This window comes from Peromyscus leucopus, chromosome 22 (genome assembly GCF_004664715.2).
Source record: "Peromyscus leucopus breed LL Stock chromosome 22, UCI_PerLeu_2.1, whole genome shotgun sequence".
NCBI classification, from domain to species: Eukaryota; Metazoa; Chordata; class Mammalia; order Rodentia; family Cricetidae; genus Peromyscus; species Peromyscus leucopus.
In genome coordinates this window covers 372,396-395,964 of record NC_051081.1, presented here as the reverse complement: position 1 = coordinate 395,964, position 23,569 = coordinate 372,396, and the positions used below count along the sequence as shown (strand labels likewise).

Sequence of the window (23,569 nt, the reverse complement as noted above, 5' to 3'; positions counted from 1 at the left end):
CCATGTGTGCAGTACCCGCGGAGGCCGTAAGGGGCATCGGGTATCCAGAACTGGAGTCCTGGGTGATTGTGAGCCCCGTGTGGGTCCTCCACAGGGCCATCCGGTGCGCTAACCGCTGAGCTCACTGCTGAGCAGCGTCTCTCCAGGCCTTGTTCTGTTTTGTTTGTTTGACTCAGGGTCCCAGGTAGCCCAGGCTGGCCTCAGGCCCTCTGTGCCGCAGAGGATGATCTTCAGCTCCTGATCCTCCCTGCCTCAGCCTTCTGCGACCGCGCCTAGCTACCTTGCTGTGGCTCTGGTGTAAATAAGTCTATGTTTTGGTGAATTACTTCCCATCAGGGCCTCACCCAGGTGTCCACCTGCCTGCTGGGTGTTGGGGGCAGGCGCTGAGTCACCTCCGCCCTGCTTCCTGTTGGGGAACTGGGTTCTCTGCCATTCGTTCCGGGAGCATTTGCCAGAGGAGGTGTGCTGTACCCGGGGTGTGTCTTGGCCAGCCAGTGCCATTGCCCAACCAGCAGGATGCAAAAAAGGCTGTTCCCCAAACCCCGCTGACCTAGCGCCTCTGCCCTGTGCTCTGGCCACCCTCCCAGGTACTGGTCACACTCTGAGGCGTCCGACACCTCTGGGTTCCCAGCTTCAGTCTCTGTGAAGTGGCCTGGTTATGGGGAAAGGAATATTCACTCCACAAACTTGCAGGAGTTCAGTTGGTTCGTTCTGTCTGCCCTGTGGCTTGTGGGCTGCCTGCTGGACACGGGTGAGGGGTGTCTGCTTGACCTAGCAGGAAGAAGTGCTCATTGGTCCGGCCTGGCCGCCGTCTGGGAGGTGGCATCTGGACAGAAACCAGAGTCAGGCAGGACCAGGAGAGGCCAAGGCTTGCAGGCTTCGCAAGTTTGAATCCGGGGGACAATCCTGTCCCCGGGAGCCCTTGGGGCCCACAGGAGGTGGTGACGTCCCCACGGCCCTTAGAACTGAGCACTGACCCGAGCTGCAGGCCGAGAGCATGGGGGGCTTGCCATAGCGGGACCCAGGCTCACGTCCGTCCTTCTGTCCGTGCGCCGCATCAGTCTGTCCTGTCCGTGCGCCGCCGCATCAGTCAGTCCCTCCTTCCTGCAGCGGTTTGTTATCAGCCTGCGCCAGCTGCCGGGGTGCGGCTTTAAAGGCCTGGGGGTGCAGCCAGGGCTGAAGTGGCCCAGCCTCAGACCTCAGAGTTGACCTCAGGGGCCAGCAGGAAGTTGGTAGCTGGGCTGGCGGACCCTCCTCCGGAGGGTGGGCTCACCCTGCTCAGGGGCGACCCAAGCAGGCGGGAGGGCGTCCCCCCCCCAGCCCCCAGGTCCACGGGGACCCCTGCAGTGCAGCCGCTGGTGGCCTGGCGATGGGGTCCCCACCAGAGCTGAAGTTGCAGGCTCCCTCCCTGCAAGGCCCCCGGGATGCATGCGCCCCAGGCTGAGCCTGCCACTCTCTCTGCGCGGTCCTCCCGGCTGGTCCTCCCCGCTGGTCCTCCCCGCTGGTCCTCCCGCCCCGCCTGTCTCCCGGTGGCTCTGGCCCTGCCCTGCTGAGCAGAGCCTCGGCTGCTGAGTGCCAGGCTAATCCCTTCACAGGATTAGCACCATCTTCAAGAGTTAGCTCTGGGGGGGGGGCCTGCGGTGGGCTGGGGGCAGCGGGGGCGTCATGGCCCCTGGAGACCCTGCGGCTCTTTCTGGTTTACAGGGCGTGGGGGAGAGCGTCCACTTCCAGGGGGAAGGTGGAAGGGGCCACCTCTGCTCTGGGTGCCGCGGGCTCGGGCCTTGCCTTCTCGGAGCCTCAGTTTACCCCTCTTGTGTAATAATGACCCGTGTCCTGGATTCCGTGGGCCCCGGGTCCCTACGCACAGGGGCCTGGGGTGGGAGGGGACACGGAGCAGGCCCGCCTGGGCCCTGACGCCCCCTCCCCGGCCCGCAGGCCCCTCCCCGGCTGCCTGCCCACGCTCGGCGGCTCACAGGTGAAGAGGGTCTCGGCCTCCAGGCGCAAGCAACATTTTATCAACCAGGCTGTGCGGAACTCGGACCTGGTGCCCAAGGCCAAGGGACGGAAGAGTCTGCAGCGCCTGGAGAACAGTAAGCGGGGGTGTGTGTGTGTGTGTCGGCCTGAGGCTTCCCTTGCCGGGCATCGCCCACTGGCCAAGCATTAGAACAAGGGCTTCAGAGGGTTGCCTAGGAGTTCGGTAAGGCAAGGAGAGCAAGATGGGGTGCTGGAGAGAGGCTGGGTAAAACAGGAAACAGCAGAACTTCTTGGGACAGTGGGAGTGAGTGGGGACCCCAGACCCCGCCTCAGCCCACGGACCTTGGTTCCGTTCAGCCCGGTACCTCCTCACGCTGCTGGAGACGGCCGGGGGTCCGCCAGGCCCGGAAGACGGGGACGGGACTCCGCCCGCGGCACCTGGCATCTTCGCAGAGGCCTGCAGCAATGCCACCTACGTGGAGGTGAGACCGGGGTGCGCGCAGCCCGGGGTCGTCCGCCCTTCCCCGGGGTCATCTGCCTCTCCCCGGGGTCGCCCGCCCCCTCCCCCGGGGGTCGCCCGCCCCTCCCCGGGGTCGCCCGCCCCTCCCCGGGGTCGCCCGCCCTCCCCGTCGGGGTCGCCCGCGCCTCCCCCGGGGTCGTCCGCCGCTCTTGGACCAGGGGACCCGGCTGGAGACTGTGTGGTGCGCATGAGCGCGCGTCGCTGGTGGTGCGTCCCACCCTGGCCTCCCCGGAGTTAGTGGCCGTGCCTGCTGAGCTCCGGTGCATCCCTTGACACCCCAGCTCCAGAATCCGCCTCGGGCCCCACACATGCAGGACGTGGGCAGATGGGCTCCTGTGTGCCCCGGGGCCTGTGTGTGCGTTTGTCAAGGCGGAAGCAGACCCGGGCCTCAGGGCCGGCCTGCGTCCCTGTCTTCCAGGTCTGGAATGATTTCATGAACCGCTCCGGAGAGGAGCAAGAGCGAGTGCTCCGCTACCTGGAGGATGAGGGTCAGGGCAAGCGGAGGCGCGCGCCTGGCCGTGGGGAGGACCGGCGGAGAGGTGGGGCCCGGCTGGGGGCGGGGCCTGGTGGAGGGGCGGGGGGGTGGGGGGCGCGGGCCTGGCCGTGGGGAGGACCGGCGGAGAGGTGGGGCCCGGCTGGTTGGAGGGGCGGCGGGGGCCTGGTGGATGGGGCGGGGCCTGGCCGTGGGGGGAGGACCGGCGGAGAGGTGGGGCCCGGTGGGGGCGGGGCCTGGGCTGGGGGCGGGGCCTGGCCTGGGGCGGACCGGCGGAGAGGTGCGGCCCGGTGGGGGCGGGGCCTGGTGGGGCGGGCCTGGCTGGGGCGGACCGGCGGAGAGGTGGGCCCGGTGGGGCGGGGCCTGACTGGGGGGGGCCTGGTGGAGGGGCGGGGCCTGGCCGTGGGAGGACCGGCGGAGAGGTGGGGCCGTGCGGCCTGGTGGAGGGGCGGGGCCCTGGTGGAGGGGCGGGGCCTGGCCTGGGGCGGACCGGCGGAGAGGTGGGGCCCGGTGGGGGCAGGGGCCTGGTGGAGGGGCGGGGCCCGGCTGGGGGCGGGGGCCTGCGGGAGGGGCGGGGCCTGGCCTGGGGCGGACCGGCGGAGAGGTGGGGCCCTGGCTGGGGGCGGGGCATGGTGGAGGGGCGGGGCCTGGCCTGGGGAGGACCAGCGGAGAGGTGGGGCCCGGTGGGGCGGGGCCTGGCTGAGGGCGGGGCCTGACCGAGGGGAGGACCGGCGGAGGGGTGGGGCCCGGTGGGGCGGGGCCTGTTGGAGGGGCGGGGCCTGGCCGTGGAGGAGGACCAGTCTGGGAGCAGGGTCCCGGCTGGGGGCGAGGTCAGGGTGTGCCGTGTGGGCGGGGTTGGGTCCCAAAGGCGGAGTTATGGCTCGGGGTGTGGTGTGGGCGTGCCAAGCTACAGAGGGGCGGGGCCTTGTGTCTGTGAGGCTCTTTGGTCACCTGGGTGGGCCCAGGTTCCCTGGTGGGTGTGGCCAGGCTCGGGTGTGTCGCATGGGGCGGGGTCGGCCCAGGGTGTGGCCAGGCGGGGCGGCGCCTATCTCACCTGGCCCCGCCCCTTGCTCTTCACAGAGGACCCCGCCTTCACCCCTCACGAGTGTTTCCAGCGCATCAGCCGTCGCCTGCGGTCTGTGCTCAAGCGCAGCCGCATCCCGATGGTGAGTGGCCCCGTCCTCGGCCTTTCCGCGTTGGAATCTAGATGGTGTTTTAATAGAAACCCCGAGCAGGTACAGGGGGAAGCTGAAAGGTCAGGGAAGCAGAACAGCATCCACCAGTGTTTACGCCATGCTCAGCTGAAGAGAGCGGGCTCCTGTCTCCTCCTGCGCCTTGCTCTGCGCAGACATCGCTCCCGGGATTACAGGCGCGTGCGCTTCCCGAGCAAAGGCACAGATCCCGAGTGACAGGATTACGGGTGTGCGCCACCACCGCCTGACCTTAAGTCTAATCTCGTGGCTGGCTGATCCTCGGGCAAGTTGACTAGGGTGCAGAGTCCATCACCACCACCATGTCGCCTTCTGACTTGAGGAGGTGACAGGAGCCCTCCCGGTGGTGGTGTGGTCAGGAGGAGGAGAGTGGTCCAGTGCAGGGGGGTGCTGCAGAGCGTATAGGAGTTTGACGGACACACGTCAGGGAGGGCCAGCTAGGTGATGCTCAGCTCCCCCCCCCCCCCAGGAAACCCTGGAGAGTTGGGAGGAGCGGCTGCTGGCCTTCTTCTCGGTGTCTCCCCAGGCTGTGTACACCGCCATGCTGGACAACAGGTACGGGGCTGGGGAGAGGGGGCAGTGTGCTCTGCTCCCCCCACGCCCCTCAGCCGCTCACTCCCTTCCTCCCCAGCTTCGAGAGGCTCCTGCTCCACGCCGTCTGCCAGTACATGGACCTCATCTCAGCCAGTGAGTGCCCGCTCCCCCTGCCCCCTCCCCCAGCTGGGGACCCCGGGGCGTGCCGTGCAGGTTTATAGCACAACTGTGGCCGTGGAGCCTGGTCGTTATTTAACTCATGAATAGTGCATTCCGGGGTCCAGTGGGCAGACACCGTCCCTCCACAGCTCCAGGGAAGAGGGACCGAGGTGGGGTTGTTAAAGCCTGGAGCTGAGGTCTATCCCAGACCTGGAGAAGAGACGGAGGATCCCAGGACACAGCCTTTGTCCTCCGTTTTCTCCTGTGCACGATGCTGCCCCTTCCAAGGACGGCTGTCAAGAGCCTGGGTGGTGGTTCCAGGTGCCTTCTGGTCCTTCCCTTTCCTCCTACCTGTCCCTGCCTCCTGCCTGGAGTTGCTGTGGTGACAGTTGCTATGGCAACCCTGGGACTTGGTTCCCCTGGTCTCTCTCTGTAGGAGGATGCTGCGGCCTCCACACCTGCCTCTTCTCACAGACTGAGACTGAGGCAGGGGCTGGGGGGGTTTCTCTGTGGGGATTGAGCTGTGCCCTGGATGAAGAGGGACGCCTCTAGACGGAGTGGATAGAGTCGCAGCTCCTGGCTGGCCACATACCCCCCTCCAACCACCCAGTTTCTTTTGTTGTTTATGGAGATAGGGTCTTGGGTGTAGCCCAGGCTAGCCTCCAGTGCATTATGTGTCTAGCCATGTGCACACCTCCAGCCTGCAGGGTTTCCTTTGTGCTAGGGGAGCCCTCTGGCCCAGCTGCTCCAGCCCTCCCGTGTTTGTCCGCAGGTGCTGACCTGGAGGGCCGGAGGCAGATGAAGGTCAGCAACCGCCACCTGGACTTCCTGCCCCCGGAGCTGCTGCTGTCCGCCTACCTGGACCAGCAATGATGGCGGAGCCCCGCGGGCCGACTCGCCCGGCCCAGACCTCCGGCGTCTGCTAATGTCTTGCATACTTTCAGAATCAGAACACCCCCTTCCCTTGGGGAGTCCCCCGTGCCCCGCCCGCCCCTCCATGGCCCAGCTCGGCGAGCTCCCCGCTCTGGTACTGGTATCTGGGTGGGGAGACCTGAGCTGGCCTTTTCGTGCTCTTTCCTGTTTGGCTTTTCTTTGGTGCAGTCTGCGGCTCAGGCGAGGAGACCAGACTCTTTTATTTCCCCACTGATCAGTTTTTATGAATTTGGCACGTTTGGGATGGGTCTGTTTTAATTTCTCTTTTGAAATGCAGAGACGCAACCAAAACACCTAGCGCCAGCCGGTAGTGGGTTCTGTTGTGACCCCTGCCTGACCCCTCCAGGTTTCAGCTCTGATGGGGTGTCTGGTCCGCTCGCTTCCCAGGGCACCTTGTCGTGTGTGTGTGTGTGTGTGTGTGTGTGTGTGTGTGTGTGTGTACGTGTGTACGTGTGTACGTGTGTACGTGTGTGTACGTGTGCACGCCATGCGCCCGGTGAGTCTGGACAAGCTTTGTCTCAAGGGCTGATTTTACGCTTTTTTTTGTTTTGGTGATGTGTGTATCCTGCCCCGACTCCCTGGGCTCCGCCCCTCCTGTCTCTCCTTACACCGAGGGTGCAGAACTTCCAGCCAGAAGCCTCTGACCTTGCGTGCCCTGCCCTCCTGCCCCCTCTGCGCCCAGCAGAGCTGTGCTCCCCGCAGAGGCCTGACATGACCCCAGGCCCGCCCCGCCCGCCTTCGTGTGGTTCTTCGTGCTTGTGGGAAAGGGACACTTTTAATAAAGCCTTGGTGCTCGGCGGCTGTGTGCGTCTTTGGGTTTGGCGGGGGTGGGGGAGCAGGTCACGGAAGCCCGCAGGCGGAAGTCGGGACACGGGAGATCTCCGGCCTGGATGCTGTAGTTCATTTTAAAATGTGTAAACTGCTTCAAGGTGGGGCGCCAGGCTGAGGCTCTGCACAGAGCGATCGCCTGGACCCCTCCCCAGCACCATGTAAGCCACGTGGTCGTCCTCAGCTACGCGAGAGTTTGGGGCCAGCCTGGGCTATATGAGATGCAGAGGTCTGATGTTGGTCCTTTCATCCCAGCCCTCGGGAGGCAGAGGCAGGGGGATCTCTGTGAGTTCAAGGCCAGCCTGGGCTAGAGAGCCAGGCAGTCCAGGGCTGCACAGAGAAGCCCTGTTGAGAAAAACAAAAAAGGGGAAAAACACAGTTACTCCACTCACGTGGGCCCGAATTTCCCCAACAGTGAAGGTGCGGAAGATAATATGTAACACCTGTCGGGTTTGAGGAAGAGATGCAGGGGCGTGCCTCAGTTTCTCTGTCGGGGGGAGGGCGGGCGGGCGCAAAAGGAGCAAAATATGGAACGCTTCACGAATTTGCGTGTCATCCTTGCGCAGGGGCCATGCTAATCTTCTCTGTATCGTTCCAATTTTAGTATATGTGCTGCCGAAGCGAGCACGGTCGTCAGGTTTGTTCAGTCAGTATTTAAAGGCTCGAAACTAAGTCTCTTCTAACCTAGGGTGAGAATAGTTCGGAAAAGGTCTAGAACTTTTTAAAGCTTTCCTCTGATATAAAACTAACTCTATCGTGTAAGATGTAGCCCGTGATCAGAAATGAGAAATTATTTTTCTTTTATCGCACATAGAGCCGCAAATTGTTACTAGGAACTATCGTATGCAAATTAAACCGGGTAGGGGCGGAGCCGCGGTCCTCCCAGAAGTCTGTGCGAGGGGCCAGCGCGGGCCGAGAGATGGCGGCGCCGGATTCCGGGCGTTGGGGCGAGTGTGGGCCGCGGCCGCCCGGCCGACTGGGCGTCCGGGGAGCACAGGTCAGTGCGGGACGCGGGACCGGCGCCATCAGGGCGAGGCCCTGGAGCGCAAGGCTGGGGGCGGAGCCTGCGGGGTCAGAGGGCGGGCCTGGAGCAAAGCTTGCTGGGTAGGAGACGGTGTGGAAGGGGCGTGGTCAGCACCGGTGCTTGAGGTGAAGCCTGCGGCTGCTAGGCTGAGGAGGGGGCGTGGCCGGAGGGGCTCAGCCTGGCCTGAGGGGCGTGGCCTGAGGGGCTCAGCCTGGCCGGAGGGGCGTGGCCGGGACTCAGCCTTGCTGGAGGGGCGTGGCCTGAGGAAACGAGCCCGCCAGAGAGGGGCGTGGCCTAAGGAGCGGCGTCTAAGCGGGGTGGGGGCGTGGCCTGAGGGTCTGGGGCCTGCCAATCACGAGCCGAGAAGGGGCGGAAGCTGGTAGCGGGTTTGCACAGGGTCTTAGGAGGTGTGGGTGGAGCTTAACGATTGGGCGGAGCGTGGGTGGAGGCGCGGGTGTATCAGGCTCAGCGTTTGGGTCCTGGGACCTGGGAGGCTGACATATTGGGAGCGTGGCGTGGGGATTGAACTTGCAGCGTGGCCCGAGGCCCAGACTTGGAGGGGTCGGGTGGGGCCGGCTGTGGGGCTGAGCTCAGGCTGAGGTCTGGGTGAGTGGTAGGTGGGTCGGGAGGGGACTTGAGGGCTCAGGGAACTTACAGCAGGGCTCGGGCTTCGGGCCTGGAGAACAGTCTAGGCCCGCTGTAGCTGGGGTCTCCCTGTTCCCCAGGAGCCCGGGACCGTGCTGGGCGCAGTGGGCATGATGGACCTGGCCTACGTGTGCGAGTGGGAGAAATGGACCAAGAGCACGTACTGCCCGTCGCTGCCCCTGGCCTGTGCCTGGTCCTGCAGGAACCTCATTGCCTTCACCACAGACCTCCGCAACGATGACCAGGGTGAGCGTCCGGCCCTCACCGGGCCGGGACCGGGGACCCACACCGTGGCTGTGCCCGGGGTGGCTCCACCGTGCCTCAGATTCCCACACACAGCGAGTCCCCGCTGGAAAGGCTCCTGGTGGCGGAGCAGGCGCTGTGGCCAGTTAGAGATTTAGAGAAGCCGGGAAAGGCAGTCACTGCCCTCCAGTCAGTGCCTCTGGGAGGAGCAGGAGCAGGGAGGGGTGAGACGGGAATCTGGGGCGCTGTGAGCCACACCGCCCTCCCCGCTCCCCTCCGTTGTAGACATGACACATATGATCCATATCCTGGACACGGAACATCCCTGGGAAGTGCACTCCGTCAGCTCTGGCCACAGCGAGGCCATCACCTGCCTGGAATGGGACCAGTCAGGTGAGGCCGCGAGGTTGACTCTCAGTCCCTGAGCAGTACTAAGTCCAGGGGGGCGGGGTGCCGCTCCTGTCCATTCGGAGGGCTCCTGATGCGCCCCTGCCACCACAGGCTCCCGGCTGCTGTCGGCCGACGCTGATGGGCAGATCAAGTGCTGGAGCATGGCTGACCACCTGGCCAACAGCTGGGAGAGCTCCGTGGGCAGCCAGGTGGAGGGGGACCCCATCGTGGCTCTGTCCTGGCTGCACAACGGTGTAAAGCTGGCCCTGCACGTGGAGAAGGTGAGTGCCCCGGTGCTGAGGGGCTGCTGGGGTGGAGCTGGGTGGCTAGCCTGCTCTTCTCACGGCCCTCAGCCAGCCCTCTCTGTCTGCTGCGGGCCCAGCTCACGTTGCGCCTGTTTGCAGTTCCTGTCAGTAACTGCCATCCCTGAGCTCCTGTCCCCATAAACATACTTAGCTACGGCGGCTGTTGTCCCCCAGCCTCCCCTTTTGCTGGTGGTCCCCTACAGTGACCCTGTTTCACAGACGCCAGCATCTAGTGGCATCCTGTTTCACAGATGGCTGCCCTGTGGTCCTCGGACCCCAGTCCACTTTGATTTAATGACAACCCAGAATTCCCATCTATGTATATTCTAGAGCTCAGCCAGTGAGGAGTGAGTACCCTGAGTTAGACTCAGGGCATCTGAGAGTCCATTTCCTCGATAACGGAGGGGAGCTGGCAGCCTGGGAGGAAGGGTTCATGGCCAGGCCTCGGTTCCATGATTGTTCAGGTCTTTGGGGCCCAGCAGCTTCCACTTGCCTGCTGAGGCCTCTCCCACCTGGAGCAGGCTTTCCTGGGCCACCAACCAGCCCCCAAATCATGACAAGGGGCTTGTTATTAGTTACTGATGCTCGGCCTTAGCTTCTGCTTGTCCCACTGGCTCTTATGACTCAGTTTACCCTGCTTCTCCTCATCTACGCTTTGCCTCGGGGCTTTTTGCCTTTCTTTCATTCTGTGTGTCCTGCTCTGCATGGCTGGCGGCTGCCTGGCCCTGGGCATCGTCTCCTCTCCCTCTTTTCCCTTGTTCTCTCTCTTTTTTTTTTTTTTTTTTTTTGGTTTTTCGAGACAAGGTTTCTCTGTGCAGCCCCGGCTGTCCTGGATCTCGCTCTGTAGCCCAGGCTGGCCTCGAACTCACAGAGATCCGCCTGCCTCTGCCTCCCGAGTGCTGGGATTAAAGGCGTGTGCCACCACTGCCGGCTCTCTCATTCTTCTTGCCTAGATTCCTCCTACTACTTATTCTCTCTGCCCACCAGCCCCACCTGTCCCTCCTCTGCCGAGCTGTTGGCCATTCAGCTTTTTATCAGACCAATCAGGTGTCTTAGGCAGGCGAGGCGAAACAGTAACACATCTTTACATAGTTAAGGTAATATTCCACAGCACCCACCCAATACAACTCTTTAAAAAAAGGCAGATGCCGGGCAGTGGTGGCGCACGCCTTTAATCCCAGCACTCGGGAGGCAGAGGCAGGCGGATCTCTGTGAGTTCGAGGCCAGCCTGGGCTACAGAGTGAGATCCAGGACAGGTGTAAAGCTACAGAGAGAAACCCTGTCTTGAAAAACCAAAAACAAACAAACAAACAAAAAAATAGTTTTATTGAGCTAGTCATGGTAGTGCATGCTTGTCCTCTCAGCACTTGGAAGGCTGAGGCAGGAGGATCGTAACTTTGAGTCCAGCCTGGGCCACGTACCCTGTCTGAGACAAGGTGTGTTTTGTATGTAATTACACCGGTTGGGAACACAGACTACAAGGCCCAGAGTGGCCGGTGCTGAGGGCACTCCACAGGAGATGCATGCCGCCCCACCCGCTCCTCAGTGAAGTTCCGGTGGCGCCACAGCCTAGCGCCATCTGCATCCCGCGGCCTCTGCTGCCAAGGCAGGGACCGTGAGGTCAGACAGAGAGTGGAGTACCAAGCTCGATCCCCTGAGAAAAATGTCACCGCTTGCGCATCACAGAAGAGGAGACTGAGCGTCAGGGCCGTCTGCAGTTCTGCCACGCTGGTGCTGCGCTCCTGGGGGCCTAGGAGGGGGACCCCCGGAGCTGAGCAAGCCCCTCCTCCCACCCCCCTTCCTGCAGTCGGGTGCCTCCAGCTTCGGGGAGAAGTTCTCCCGAGTGAAGTTCTCGCCTTCGCTCACGCTGTTTGGCGGCAAGCCCATGGAGGGTTGGATTGCGGTGACGGTCAGCGGCCTGGTGACTGTGTCCCTGCTGAAGCCGAGCGGGCAGGTGCTGACGTCCACCGAGAGCCTGTGTCGGCTGCGTGGCCGGGTGGCGCTGGCCGACATCGCCTTCACGGGCGGCGGGAACATCGTGGTAGCTGCGGCGGACGGCAGCAGCGCGTCGCCCATCAAGTTCTACAAGGTGTGCGTGAGCGTGGTGAGCGAGAAGTGCCGCATCGACACCGAGATCCTGCCCTCCTTGTTCATGCGCTGTACCACCGACCCCAACCGCAAGGACAGGTTCCCCGCCATCACACACCTCAAGTTCCTGGCCCGAGACATGTCTGAGCAGGTCAGTGGGGCCGCGTCCCTAGCTCAGCCAGCCATGGCTTGTCCTGGGCAGAATCTGACGGCCTGGTGGGCCAGGGAAGGTCCCTCCTGGTGGCCCACCGGTGCCGGCATCCAGAGGCCCTGCATCCCTTGGCTTGTGGCCTCTTCCTCTGCCTTCAGAGCTGGCACGGTGTCTCCCATCCTTTCTCACCGTCCTACCTCACAATCCCACGGTGAAACCAGGCTCGGGATGGTCCAGGCAATTCCCCAGCTCAGGGTCCTTAGCTCGAGTCCCTGTCCTGGGTCCCTTCTGCCTGTCTGGGGATACATCCTGACATGTCTTTGGGACTCTCGTCCCCCTGGTTAGGGTTCACCTGGGTTCCTACTGCACTCGTGAATTCCCGAGGCCCCGCGCTTCCTGAAGGCCCTGGCATCCTGTGCTGATAGCGCTGGAGGATGCAGCTGAGGCGTGGGGGACAGGTGCCCGGCACAGCCCTTCCACCCCGTCCTCCCACCCCGCCCTTCCACCCCGTCCTCACCGAGCCCCGCCCCCAGGTGCTCCTGTGTGCATCCAGCCAGAGCAGCAGCCTGGTGGAGTGTTGGTCTCTGCGGAAGGAGGGTCTGCCTGTGAACAACATCTTCCAGCAGATCTCGCCTGTGGGTGAGTCGGCCAGGGTTCGGGAGCCGCCAGGGGTCCGTTAGCTTGTGGGATTTGGGGGTTTGTTTTGAGACGGGGTCACTGTGTGTCCCTGGTTGGCCTTGAATGCACAGAACTCCGTCCTCTCTGCCTCCTGAGCCCTGAGTTTAAAGGTGTGGCCTGTTGATTTACTCAGATTAACTTCTTCCACAGTCCCAGGAGGCTGTCGTCTTCCTGGCTAGAGTGGGATGCTAAGGCTCCCTAGGCAGGAATGCCTGGAAACCCCAGGATTGAAGAAGTGACCTATGCAAAGGTCCTGGGGCGGGGGCCAGTGAACAGGCTGAGCTGTCGAGGCTCGAACAGCCACGGGAGGCATTTTACTTCTAAAGCCACGGGATCCTCTAGAAATCCCCGTTCAGAGCGGAGGCTGGAGCTGAGTGCAGTGCACTGGCCTTCGCAGCTCACCTCTGCAGAGTGTCCCTGTGGCCCTCCTGGGTCTCCCAGACCCCCACCACTCTCGCTTACCAGTGGGGACCTTGCTTCCCTAAGGCTGCCCCGCCGCTGCCGCAGCCTGGCTCAGCCCGGCTCAGCCCTGGCATGACCTTCCCCAACACAGAGAGGAGAGGGAGACGAGGCGGGAGCGCTAATGGACCCGGTGGCTGTGGAGGTGGCCAGCAGACCTAATTGGCGGCATAATGGAGCTGTGTCAAGAGGCCTCTCCCTGCAGTTACAGCAAGCTGCCCTTTGTGGCCAGCGAGTAATTAAATGTGAATAGGGTCCCCGCTGGGCTTCCTGCAGATAGATGGCTCTGAGTCACCGGGCAGTGGGGCTGGCTCACCAGGCCTGCGCCTGCCACACATGCCCACTGGCCCTTCTGTGCGCATCCCCGCCTGGCCCAGGGCGGATGGGCCTAGTTCTCCTGCCCCGTGGGTGGTGCCTGGCCGTGAGGCTGAGGCGCGGTAACCATGGTGACAGAAGCTGGCTGTGGTCAAGGCAGGGATATGGCCAACCAGCGCTGGCTACCATTGGCCACTGACTTCCGGGTTTTGTTGGTTTGAATTTTGAGAAAAGTCCTGGACTCTGTAGCTCCATCCTCCTGCCTCTGCCTCTGGAGCTGGGATGACCGGCTGCTTGCCCGCCTCCACCTCTGCTTTTTGCGTCCCCTGTGAGAACACAGCCTTCAGTGTAGGGAGCCCTGACTGCTCCAGACAGAGGGCTACAGCCACTCCGGCCTCAGTTTCCCCTCGGGAGGGAGACTTGCTCTCTGGGGTCAGGACTGGTTTCAAAGATGGGGACCAGAGCTCAGAGGGGCGGGGCTCCCTCCCTAGGCCTAAGGTCATCCCAGCACCAGTGGAGGAGGAGGGTAAGAGTTCAAGGCCAGGGCAGGGTCCGTGAGACCCCGTTTCAAAAATACGAGAAAAGTCCTTGGACTGGATCCTGCTGGTCCTCAGGTCATGTGACCCTCAGGCCAGCAGGCTGGAGGAGAGGTGCTCTGATTGGCCATGCTGAGTCCTCTCCCTGAGTTGGGACCAGAGGGGCCCTGCCGCCCTGAGGTGGAGCTCAGCTTTCTGTGCCCTCCCACATCCTTCCTTTTCCTGTCCCCAACTCTCCAGTTGGTGACAAACAGCCCATGATTCTCAAGTGGCGGATCCTGTCAGCCACCAACGACCTGGACCGTGTCTCGGCGGTGGCACTGCCTAAACTGCCCATCTCCCTCACCAACACTGACCTCAAGGTGGCCAGTGACACCCAGTTCTACCCCGGCCTCGGTACGTTCAGCCCGGGAGCGGCCAGCACAGCGCCTGGACCTGTGGGGTGGGAAGTGGGTTCTGAGAGCTGTGGGTTCCCGATCTCATGTGACGAGTGTGGACTGTCCCCCAGAACCAGGGGTCCTGAAAGCTGCCGAGGAGCTGTGCTCCTTAATATATAAAGTGCTATGGCTGGTTAACACAAAGCTGCATCCCTTAATATGTAAAGAGTTGTAGCTGGTTAACGAAAAGTTAGTTTCTAAGGTGTGCACACCTGTAACCCATCAGTAGGAAGCTGTGCTCCTTACCATGTAAGGGGCTATGGCTAAGTGGCGGTGAGTTGGGAACACGGGGAGAAATCCTTTTGAAAGTGTATGTATGGTCCAGGGTTCGAGCCCTCAGGTCCCTGCCTGTACGTCAGCCAGGGATCAGCAGCGAGGTGGCGGCGAGGTGGCCTTGCCTCAGTGTTTCTGGGTCCTTATTTTCCTGGCTCTCCCTATGATGGGGAGAATGCATTCAGGGTGGGGGCCGTAGCCAAGCCAGAGGACCCAGGGACGGAGCTTGGGTTCTCGTTCCTGAGGTCGGGAAGGGAGCCAGGGAAGGCAGCCGCTGCCCACCCTGCCCCGACCGCACTCCCTACCCCCAGGCCTGGCGCTGGCCTTCCAGGACGGCAGCGTGCACATGGTACACCGGCTATCACTGCAGACCATGGCCGTCCTCTACAGCTCAGCCCCGCGCTCCCTGGACGAGCCCGCCCTGAAGCGCCCGCGCACCGCAGGCCCGGCCGTCCACTTCAAAGCCATGCAGCTGTCCTGGACGTCCCTGGCCCTGGTGGGCATCGACAACCATGGGAAGGTGAGTGCTCAGACCAGACCGGGAGGCGGGCGGGCGGACGTTGGGGAGCGGAGGGAGGTTTGGGTCGGCGCCACGCTCAGCCCAGCCTCCCCGCAGCTCAGCATGCTGCGCATCTCTCCGTCCCTGGGCCACCCGCTGGAGCCCAAGCTGGCCCTGCAGCACCTGTTGTTTCTGCTGGAGTACTGCATGGTGACCGGCTACGACTGGTGGGACATCCTGCTGCACGTGCAGCCCGGCATGGTGCAGAGCCTGGTGGAGCGGCTGCATGAGGAGTACACGCGGCAGAAGCCCGCCCTGCAGCAGGTGGGCGGGGCTCACACACGCCCCTCCCCTCTGGTGTGGGTGGAGCCCAGGGCCCCAGAGCTCAGAGGCTCTCTAGACTCTTCTAGAAGAGAACCGGCCCGAGGGGTGCGTCATGTGGCCCACATGGGCTGCCAGGGCCGAGGGGAGTAGGGACTGCTCTTCACAGAGGGTGACCCCGATCCTGACTCGCCTGCAAGAATCTGGGGGGGGGGGAGCAGTGCAAGCTTGTGGCCCTGCGTTCCAGAAGCTGAGGCAGGAGGATCACAATTGTGGGGTCAGTCTGGGCTGCAGAGCAAGACATTGCCTCAGAACAAAGCAGCCAGGGAGGGCTGGGGCGCACAGCCAAGTGTGGGGACTCACCACTGGCCACTGTCACCCTTGCTAGTGGGCGTCCTCACTGCCCATTGAGTCACAAAGAGGGAAGCCCAAAGAGGTGACCCGCCGGCCTCTGGTGGCCTGGCAAGTGTCCCAGCCAAGTGGCTCCTTCCCATCATTCCCCTGCTCTGGGCACTGGGTGTGAGCCCAAACCTGCCAGGCCTTCCGCTCACGTCTGTGCCCCCCAGGTCCTCTCCACCCGGATCCTGGCCATGAAGGCCTCACTGTGCAAGCTGTCGCCCTGCACGGTGGCCCGCGTGTGCGACTACCACACCAAGCTGTTCCTCATGGCCATCACGTCCACGCTCAAGTCCCTGCTGCGCCCACACTTCCTCAACACCCCTGACAAGAGCCCCGGGGACCGCCTGGCTGAGATCTGCGCCAAGATCACTGACGTTGGTGGGTGTGGGGCCTTCCCCATCCGTAAAGGGCGAGGCTCGTGGGGACCGTTGAGTCCAGCACCAGCCCTTGGGGTGGGTGCTGGGGGGCTGCCCGGCCTGTGCCCGAGCCCGAGAACTGTGCAGCCTTCGTAGCCTTGATGTTGGTTGGGTTTGAGGTGTGGCCAGGTGGCAGATCACCTATCGGGGTAAACCAGATGTGGTGCTGCCTAAACAGGAGGGTCCAGCGCCATCCTGGGCCACATAGCAGGTTGAGGGCCGTGGCTGTGCCACGCAGTCTCACACAGCCCTCGGGGCCGGCAGGGCGCGACCTCGTGGTAGGTCACCTGCTTTTCACGCGATTCCTTCCAGCACAGCTGTGGTAGCGGCGCCAGCTGTTGTGAATGCAGGTGGTCGAGGTCCGCTTCCACGCCCTGGGACCTGGGGGGTTTCAGAGCCAGGTTCCCCATGTCCCCTGACCGCCCTCCCCTGTCCCCACAGACATTGACAAGGTCATGATCAACCTGAAGACAGAGGAGTTTGTCCTGGACATGAACACTCTGCAGGCGCTGCAGCAGCTGCTCCAGTGGGTGGGGGACTTCGTGCTCTACCTCCTGGCCAGCCTGCCCAACCAGGTGAGCCCCGCCCCGCCCCCGGCCAGCCTGCCCAACCAGGTGAGCCCCGGCCTCGGCCCCGCCCCCCGGCCGGCCTGCCCAACCAGGTGAGCCCCGGCCTCGGCCCCGCCCCCGCCAGCCTGCCCAACCAGGTGAGCCCCGGCCTCGGCCCCGCCCCCCGGCCAGCCTGCCCAACCAGGTGAGCCCCGCCTCGCCCCGCCCCCGGCCAGCCTGCCCAACCAGGTGAGCCCGGCATCGGCCCCGCCCCCCGCCAGCCTGCCAACCAGGTGAGCCCGGCATCGGCCCGCCCCCGCATCGCCCCGCCCCCGGCCAGCCTGCCCAACCAGGTGAGCCCCGGCCTCGGCCCCGCCCCGGCCTCGGTCCCGCCCCCGCGTCGGCCCCGCCCCTTCACTTTCCCTGGGTCTTCCAGCCCCGGTCTCGGTCGTGGTGGGCGCTGGTGCGTCCTTGCTTCTGCTGAGGCGCGCTCCTTGGCTCCTGTCTGCCCAGGGCGTGCTCCTGGCCCCTCCAAGCGGTGACTCCGCCTCCCCGCCTATCCCAGGCTATCTGAGGCTTGTAGCCTTCCAGGGCCTCCAGGCCTCAGGGTCACAGGTCGAGCCTGGCTTCCTGGGTTCTGTGGGAGGCTAAGACAGCCACGCTGGCCTGGGTTGGCGTCCTCCAGGCCCTGGCAGCACCGCAGACACTGGACTGGTCGATTGTGACCACTCTGGTCTGTAGGGCACTGGGCACAGTTCTGTCCTCTCCGCGCCAACTGTGCCCTGTGGTGAAGGCCGCACTGTCCCCAGACCTCACCCAGGCTCCTAGGGTTAGCTGGGGACCGGCACCCCCCACCCACAGCAGCTCTGCGGCCGCTCACTCCGTGTCCCCACCACAGGGCTCCCCGCTGAGGCCAGGGCACAGCTTCCTGCGAGACGGCACCTCCCTGGGCATGCTGCGCGAGTTGATGGTTGTCATCCGCATCTGGGGCCTGCTGAAGCCCAGCTGCCTGCCGGTCTACACAGCCACCTCGGACACCCAGGACAGCATGTCCCTGCTCTTCCGGCTGCTCACCAAGCTGTGGATCTGCTGTGAGACACTGTGCCCTCTGCTTACACCTTCCCAACAAAATACAGTGGTAGGCCCAGCACATCGCCAGAGTTGAGGCTTCTCACCACCTCCCCAGCATCGCGGCGTGGGCCCTCACTGGCCACTTGAGATGTCAGAGGGCAGAGCCCCAGGGGGCTCAGCGGGTGCCGTGTGGGTGCCGTGTGGGTGAGGAAGGCTGTGGGTGCAGTGACCTCCATCCCCTCCCCAGGCCGTGACGAGGGCCCCGCCAGTGAACCTGACGAGGGCCTGGTGGATGAGTGCTGCCTGCTGCCCAGCCAGCTGCTGGTCCCCAACCTGGACTGGCTTCCTGCCAGCGACGGCCTGGTCAGCCGCCTGCAGCCCAAGCAGCCCCTGCGCCTGCGCTTCGGCAGGGCGCCCACTCTGCCAAGCAGCGCCTCCACCCTGCAGCTGGACGGCCTCGCCAGGTGTGCGCGTCGCCCATCCCTCCCTCAAGCCCCGCAGCCCTGCCGTCTCCACACCACAGGTTCTGGGGGGGGGGGGGGTCCAGCACCTTCTGCAGCCTGTGTGTCCGAGGACCAAGTTCTGTGTCACCAGGTCTCTGCCGTGAGGGAACTGGGTGGCATTCCAGCCACGGCAGTGTGCATAGAGATGTTTGGGTTTTGTCTCATGTAGCCCAGGCTTGCCCCAGACTCCCTGTGTGGGAGGAGGGTGGCCTTGGACTCTGATTCTCCTGCCCCCGGCTCTGAGTGCACAGCTTTGGGTGTAGGATTTGTGGCCAGGCCAGGCCAGGCCAGCCCTCGCCCCCACAGTGAGCAATGCCCTGGTCTCACGGTGAGGCCTCCACCCCCTCCTGTGTGTACGCCGTCCCCTTGACCCATATTCAGCCATGTTTGGAAGAAGGTTCTAGAAACTCTGGTCCTATCTCGCCATCGGCTGTTGTTTTTTATGGTTGAGCCCTGGGGTCACACACCAGAAGCCACGCTTTGCTGTGGCTAACGTGGTGCTGTGGACACAGCCCCCCACATCCCCTCACTCCCTCTCCCCCCAGGGCCCCTGGCCAGCCCAAGATCGACCACCTGCGGAGGCTGCACCTGGGTGCCTACCCGACGGAGGAGTGCAAAGCCTGCACCAGGTGAGCGCTGCCGGCCAGGCCCAGGGTGGCCTCTGCTTCCGGAGCCCTGGGTGTGGTGTGGGGTGCCCAGGGTTTGGGGTGTACCGTCTTGCCGCTGGCACCGCGGCAGGCAGCAGTATTTCTGGAGGCCGGCGCGTGCGGGGCAGAGGCAGGTGGGGTCGTGGGAGGGTCAGTGAGTGTCGCTGCTCCCCAGGTGTGGCTGTGTCACCATGCTCAAGTCTCCCAACAAGACCACGGCCGTGAAGCAGTGGGAGCAGCGGTGGATCAAGAACTGCCTCTGTGGGGGGCTGTGGCGGAGGGTGCCCCTCGCCCGACCCTGAGACACGGCGCCCCTCGACCTTCCCTGAGACGACAGCGCCCCTCGCCTGTCCCCGAGATGACAGCCTTGCTCTGAGCAGACGCAGGGGGCCTTCTGTGATGGAACCTTGTGTCCTCAGCCAGCCACCCCGGGTCTGTCCCTCGGGACACAAGGCATGTGCCACCTCCAGGGCCTGAAGTCCCATGGTCACACCCAGGCCATCTTGAAGGAGCTGGGCTGTGCGTCCATCCTTCAAGGGCCGCAGTCCATATGCCCCTGTCCAGGCTGGGGTTGTCTCCCTCAGTGTCCCTTTGAGGACTGTGGGCGTGGAGGGCGGGCCCAGTAAAGCTCTAACCCTGCCTCCAGGCCCGTGCGGTCCCCACGGCCCCCGCAATGCTGCCCGCCAGGTCAGGCCCTGCTGAGGTTGCCCGTGTGCGGCACAGCGGCCTCGGCCCTCCCCCTGCCTCCCACACCCCGGTTTCTAGCAGCCTTTGCTGTGGTCCCCAGGGGTCCTGCCTTCAAGCTTTCCTCCTCTGCCCCCTGCAGTCACAGGCCGCCAGGCCCAGGATCACAGTAATTGGCTTTGTTATTTTCTCCCTGGAACCCTGTGGAGCAGAGGACAGGGCAGTGGCCACACATGACCCAGCCTGGGGAGGGCTCGCTGCAGAGGACAGACCGTGCTCTGACTGACGCAGCCTGTGAGGGGGGTGTAGCCAGGGAAGGAAGGTACCGGGGCCGGGCGGGGTCCCCCGACTCGGACCCCCCTCTACTCCCCCACGTTTTGGTGTGTAGCTGGGGATGACTTTGAACTCGTGATTCTCCTGTCTACTTCCTGAGTGCTGGCATGGCAGGCGCGTGTGCCTGTTCCCAGTTCCCTTCTGGAACATTCTGCACATCCGAGGAGCCTGGGGGACTGGCGTGTGCCCTTCAGGGTTTTGTGACTTCCCCGTGATGCCCTCTGCCGGCACTAGGTACTGCCTCCGCCAGCAGAAGCCACCAGTGCGGTGTGGGGCATCCTGGCCTTCTCAAGCCATCTTGACTTCCTGTGGCCGGAGCATGGCCCCTGGGGTGACGGGGCCGCCCCCTGCACAGGCTCCCTTCCCCTTCCTGGCCCTGCAGGGCTGCTCCCACCCACTCTCTGCAGAGTGCTGACCACGTGTGTTAGTGAATGCCAGGCCACCTGGGGGAGGTGCGAGGAGCCGCTGGATGATGTCTCCAGTTTGTTCAGATGTTTACATGTGACGCACCCTGGGACTGGGCACAGATGGCGTTGACATAGGGGTGTCCCTTCTCAGACCCTCAGTACCCCTGCCCTCTGGCTAGAAAGGCACAGGGTTTGGGTGTAGGTTCTGCCCGTTGTCACCAGGAGGGGACCTGGGGTGTTGACTCCACAGCTCTCCAACCCATATGGCGCTGGAGACATCACCGACTCCCTCCTCAGTGAACCAGCCTTTGTTCATGGCCTCTCTGTGCCTCAGTTTCCCCTTTTAGTATTTATGTCAGCTTCGGAGCGTCTTGGCAATGCTGTCTGAGCCCAGACGATGGTCCTGGGTGCAGCAGGACCTCTGTGGGGTAGGAGTGGGCCCCGCCCCACGGTTCCCCGAAAGAGCACGCGCGCCCCGTGTGGCCGAGCGCGGAACTACCTGCCCTCAGCCTCCCGGGTGTGTGTGCAGCAGGCGCTCAATAAAGACGCACAGGGCTCAGATGCATGCATTTATTGTGAGTCACGTGTCTCCGGGAATCCCCTCAGCCCATCAAGTCTTCATTGGTGACATTTCTGATCCAGGCTAAGTAAGACGTCACGCTGGTATAGACGCCCGGCTTCCTGCGGTTTCCGCAGACCCGCGAGCCCCACGCGACAATGCCCTTGACCACGTTCCCGCACACCAGAGGACCTCCGGAGTCGCCCTGTGGGGCGGGGCCGCGAGTGACGTGCCCACTCTTCCTGCAAGCCACGCCCCTCGCTGGCCTCTGCGGGCCCCACCCACCCACCCACCCCACGCCACTTGACCTGGCCGCGTCACTCACCCTGCAGCTGTCCCTGCGGTGGCTCTCTGTACAGATCATGTCCTGGGTGACCGCCCCGTCGTGATGCACCCGCAGATTGCAGGTGTTCCGGTCCATGATGGGCACTGTCAGCCTCTGCAGGACGTCGGGCCTGCGCCCCGCGTGGCTGACCACACCCCAGCCGGCCACGTCGCAGAGCGTTCCGGGGGCCAGCTCTCGGTCTTCCTCTTGCAAGGGCAGGGGTTGCACGTAGGGGCCCAGCGAGGCATTCTGGGTCAGCTAGCAGCGAGAGGAGGGTAAAGTCACAGAAGGGGGCAGCGCTGGGACACTGGGGTGGCGGTGCCGAAGGAAGTGGCGAGGCTAGACCCCGAGTGGAACCCAGCGGGTAGGAAGGACCCAGCCTCCTTACCTTCAAGAGGGCGATGTCGTGCGCAATGCGGTCGGGCCCACTGCCCGGGTGAGGCACTGCCCTTTGCACGTCGAGCAGCTGCTTGGAGGGTTCGGGCTTCGACAGGGAGTGGGCACCCAGGAGCACTTGCACAGCGTCATCCGCGGTCCTGGGGACAGGGCGAGGGCCCACCTCACATCCACGTCCCGCCCACCCCCGGGGCCCCACTCCCTCCGCTCCCCACCCCGCCGCCCCGCCACTCACAGTCCGTCCACGCAGTGCGCGGCGCTCAGCACCCACCGCTCATCCACCAGGGCGCCACCGCACACGTGTGTGCCGTTCACTTGCACCGAAGCCATGTAGGGGTAAGAATGAGCCGTGGCCTCCTGGCCACCCAGGATCCGGCCTCGGGGCTGCGCAGCTGAGGAGGGTGGGTGCACTGTGAGCATCAGGGTGGGCTGCACCCAGAGAGGCCCCAGACACCTCCCTGCCCCGCCCCCCCCCGTTTGCTCGAGACCCAGACCCCCATCACTGTAAAATGCGCTTCTGAGGGGCTGCAATCTCAGAAGCCTGGTGGGTGGTGCATGCTTCTCAAGACCACAGTGAGCCTGCCGCAGCAGCCGGAAGACATCCTGCAGCGAAAAACTTCTCTTCCTTCACCACACGGGTCCAGGGGATCAGACTCGGGTCTTCAGGCTTGGCCAACAGCCCCTTCACCAGTTAGCCCTTCTTGCTGGCCCTGGTGCGAATTCTATAGTCTACAGGTTTCAAATCCAGAGTCTTGCTGTTGGTAAAAGCTGGGAGTCCGGGAGCCTCAGATCGCAGATTCCGAGTTTGGAGACCCCCCGGCGCCGGCTGCGGTATCCAGCTGCCCCTCCCGGCCCACTCACCACATACAGCCGCCCCCAGGAGCACCAGAGCCACGGGGTACACACAGCCGCGCATTTTGACGCCGATGAGTCCAGACACTGACCCAGGCGAGTCCTCGGAGCTCTTTTTATGGGGCAGGTGCCTCCCGCCCCCTCCCTTTCTCGTGGGCAGAGACCCAACTAGGGACCTGGGGATCTGTGCTTTCAGATTTGAGTGTGTCGGCCCTTCTGGGACGGATTATGTAAACCTGCCAGGTCCACCGGGACCCTTCCTCTCCCTCCCACCTGGACCCTGGCCAGTGCCCACTCTGAAGGTCACAGCACGTGGCCTGGGTGAGAGGCTGGACCGCCCAGCGCCCTGGCCCAGTAAGTGTCCTTCCAAGTGATGTCTGTCGCAATCACTTCAGCAGGAGGCCCACGGGCAAACATCCCCCCATCTTTTTACCCTCCCATACTTCCTCCTCCAACTTGCAGAGGTTGTTTGCCAGTGGAGGGAGGTAACTCGACTCCTCACACTTCCTCCTCCCTTATGGAGCAAAGGTTGTTTGCTAGGAGGAGAGAATCCTCGACCTCACTCCTGTGGCTGTGGGGGTCTGACACCCTTCAGAGTGTGGCCATGAGGAACTGAAAAGGAAAGCCTGTGGATTTTGCCTTCAGGTGTGGCTCGATCCAGGCGCAGCCTTGTCTTCCGCAGGCTGTTCCCTGTTGTGGTTCAGGGACCCTCACAGTAAAATCTGACCCTCATGTTAATCAATGCCTTGACTGACTGAGCCTAGGTCAGAGGCTCCCCCAAGCTAATCCATAGGGTGGGTTCTGGAGGGGAGGGGTTGGGACAAGGAGGGGGGTGAGTGGGGGACTCAGCACACCCATTCCCTGTTGGAGCATTAGGTTCTCTCTTTGGGGACGACCTGACGTTGCAGATGTGATGTCAGAACCCCAGGAGTCTCCTTATGAAAATCAGAAGCCACCTGGGCAGCTGAGGCTTTCAACCCCAGCACTCAGGAGGCAGAGGCAGAAGAAGAATCTCTGTGAGTTCAAGACCAGCCTGGGCTACAGAGTGAGGCCCTGTCTCAAAAACAAAACAAAACAAAAATCAGAAGCCCTTTAGGACAGAATCCAGATTGTGCAAAAAGGAACCCGAGAACTTGTAAAAAATAAAAATAAAAATTTGGTGACCACCCAGGGTCAGGACACTTCAACAAACAACTTTGAACTTCCACAGACTTGGAACCCTGTCCAGGCGGGGGGGGGGGTATGGCTGGAGGAGGGTGGACAGGGAGAGGGTGGGGTGACTGAGACAGAGGAGGCCATGTAGGGGCCGCCTGGGACAGAGCTATGGCGTCTACTGCTCCAATCCAACGGGAAAGCGGACCATTTCTGGTTTTTATCATTTATCTGCATGCTTTATTTATTTCCTTGTGTCTG

General features: G+C 63.4%; 3 protein-coding genes and 1 non-coding gene across 6 annotated transcripts; 2 read left to right on the top strand and 2 right to left on the bottom strand.

Annotated features, from left to right (window-relative positions):
* Nucleotides 1–1,154: 1,154 nt before the first annotated feature.
* Nucleotides 1,155–6,623, top strand: R3hdm4 (R3H domain containing 4; the record flags this gene model as incomplete). Its single annotated transcript, XM_037197822.1, has 8 exons — nucleotides 1,155–1,228; nucleotides 1,936–2,090; nucleotides 2,332–2,456; nucleotides 2,913–3,033; nucleotides 4,068–4,153; nucleotides 4,668–4,753; nucleotides 4,830–4,885; nucleotides 5,664–6,623. Coding segments are annotated over 8 exons (804 nt in total), but the record flags the coding sequence as incomplete, so codon positions are not given.
* Nucleotides 6,624–7,173: 550 nt separating this feature from the next.
* On the bottom strand, nucleotides 7,174–7,280 carry LOC114684146. Its single transcript, XR_003733236.1, has one exon. It is a non-coding gene; the product is annotated as a U6 spliceosomal RNA (small nuclear RNA).
* Nucleotides 7,281–7,536: 256 nt separating this feature from the next.
* On the top strand, nucleotides 7,537–20,583 carry Med16 (mediator complex subunit 16). Of its 3 annotated transcripts, none has more exons than XM_028858555.2 (15): nucleotides 7,537–7,649; nucleotides 8,402–8,567; nucleotides 8,850–8,957; nucleotides 9,066–9,235; nucleotides 11,067–11,498; nucleotides 12,032–12,137; nucleotides 13,727–13,882; nucleotides 14,508–14,716; nucleotides 14,813–15,019; nucleotides 15,583–15,793; nucleotides 16,273–16,406; nucleotides 17,278–17,473; nucleotides 17,696–17,914; nucleotides 18,499–18,582; nucleotides 18,776–20,583. In XM_028858555.2, exons 1-15 carry the CDS (start codon nucleotides 7,572–7,574, stop codon nucleotides 18,823–18,825), a joined length of 2,526 nt encoding a protein of 841 aa, XP_028714388.1. In that variant the 5' UTR covers nucleotides 7,537–7,571; the 3' UTR covers nucleotides 18,826–20,583. The 3 variants fall into 3 exon arrangements, with proteins under 3 accessions (XP_028714388.1, XP_028714383.1, XP_028714384.1); XM_028858550.2 differs by having other exon boundaries at nucleotides 7,538–7,649; nucleotides 17,278–17,470; nucleotides 17,698–17,914; XM_028858551.2 differs by lacking the exon at nucleotides 7,537–7,649 and adding an exon at nucleotides 8,129–8,282 and having other exon boundaries at nucleotides 17,278–17,470; nucleotides 17,698–17,914.
* On the bottom strand, nucleotides 20,581–22,342 carry Cfd (complement factor D). The gene is made up of 5 exons (XM_028858556.2): nucleotides 22,166–22,342; nucleotides 21,540–21,696; nucleotides 21,297–21,444; nucleotides 20,909–21,166; nucleotides 20,581–20,788 (listed from the first exon to the last, which is right to left on the bottom strand). Exons 1-5 carry the CDS (start codon nucleotides 22,218–22,220, stop codon nucleotides 20,627–20,629), a joined length of 780 nt encoding a protein of 259 aa, XP_028714389.1. The 5' UTR covers nucleotides 22,221–22,342; the 3' UTR covers nucleotides 20,581–20,626.
* Nucleotides 22,343–23,569: the final 1,227 nt, after the last annotated feature.

What these genes read in the sequence shown, in the direction of transcription:
- Cfd (XM_028858556.2), bottom strand. Translation starts at nt 22,220, where the DNA reads ATGCGCGGCTGTGTGTACCCCGTGGCTCTGGTGCTCCTGGGGGCGGCT. An exon ending in GCGCACTGCGTGGACGGACT is followed by an intron (nt 21,445 to 21,539) that starts GTGAGTGGCGGG and finishes CCCTGTCCCCAG; the next exon opens with GACCGCGGATGACGCTGTGC. An exon ending in ACCGCAGGGACAGCTGCAGG is followed by an intron (nt 20,789 to 20,908) that starts GTGAGTGACGCG and finishes CCCGCCCCACAG; the next exon opens with GGCGACTCCGGAGGTCCTCT.
- Med16 (XM_028858550.2), top strand. Translation starts at nt 7,572, where the DNA reads ATGGCGGCGCCGGATTCCGGGCGTTGGGGCGAGTGTGGGCCGCGGCCG. An exon ending in TGGGCGTCCGGGGAGCACAG is followed by an intron (nt 7,650 to 8,401) that starts GTCAGTGCGGGA and finishes CCTGTTCCCCAG; the next exon opens with GAGCCCGGGACCGTGCTGGG. An exon ending in TGGCCCTGCACGTGGAGAAG is followed by an intron (nt 9,236 to 11,066) that starts GTGAGTGCCCCG and finishes CCCTTCCTGCAG; the next exon opens with TCGGGTGCCTCCAGCTTCGG.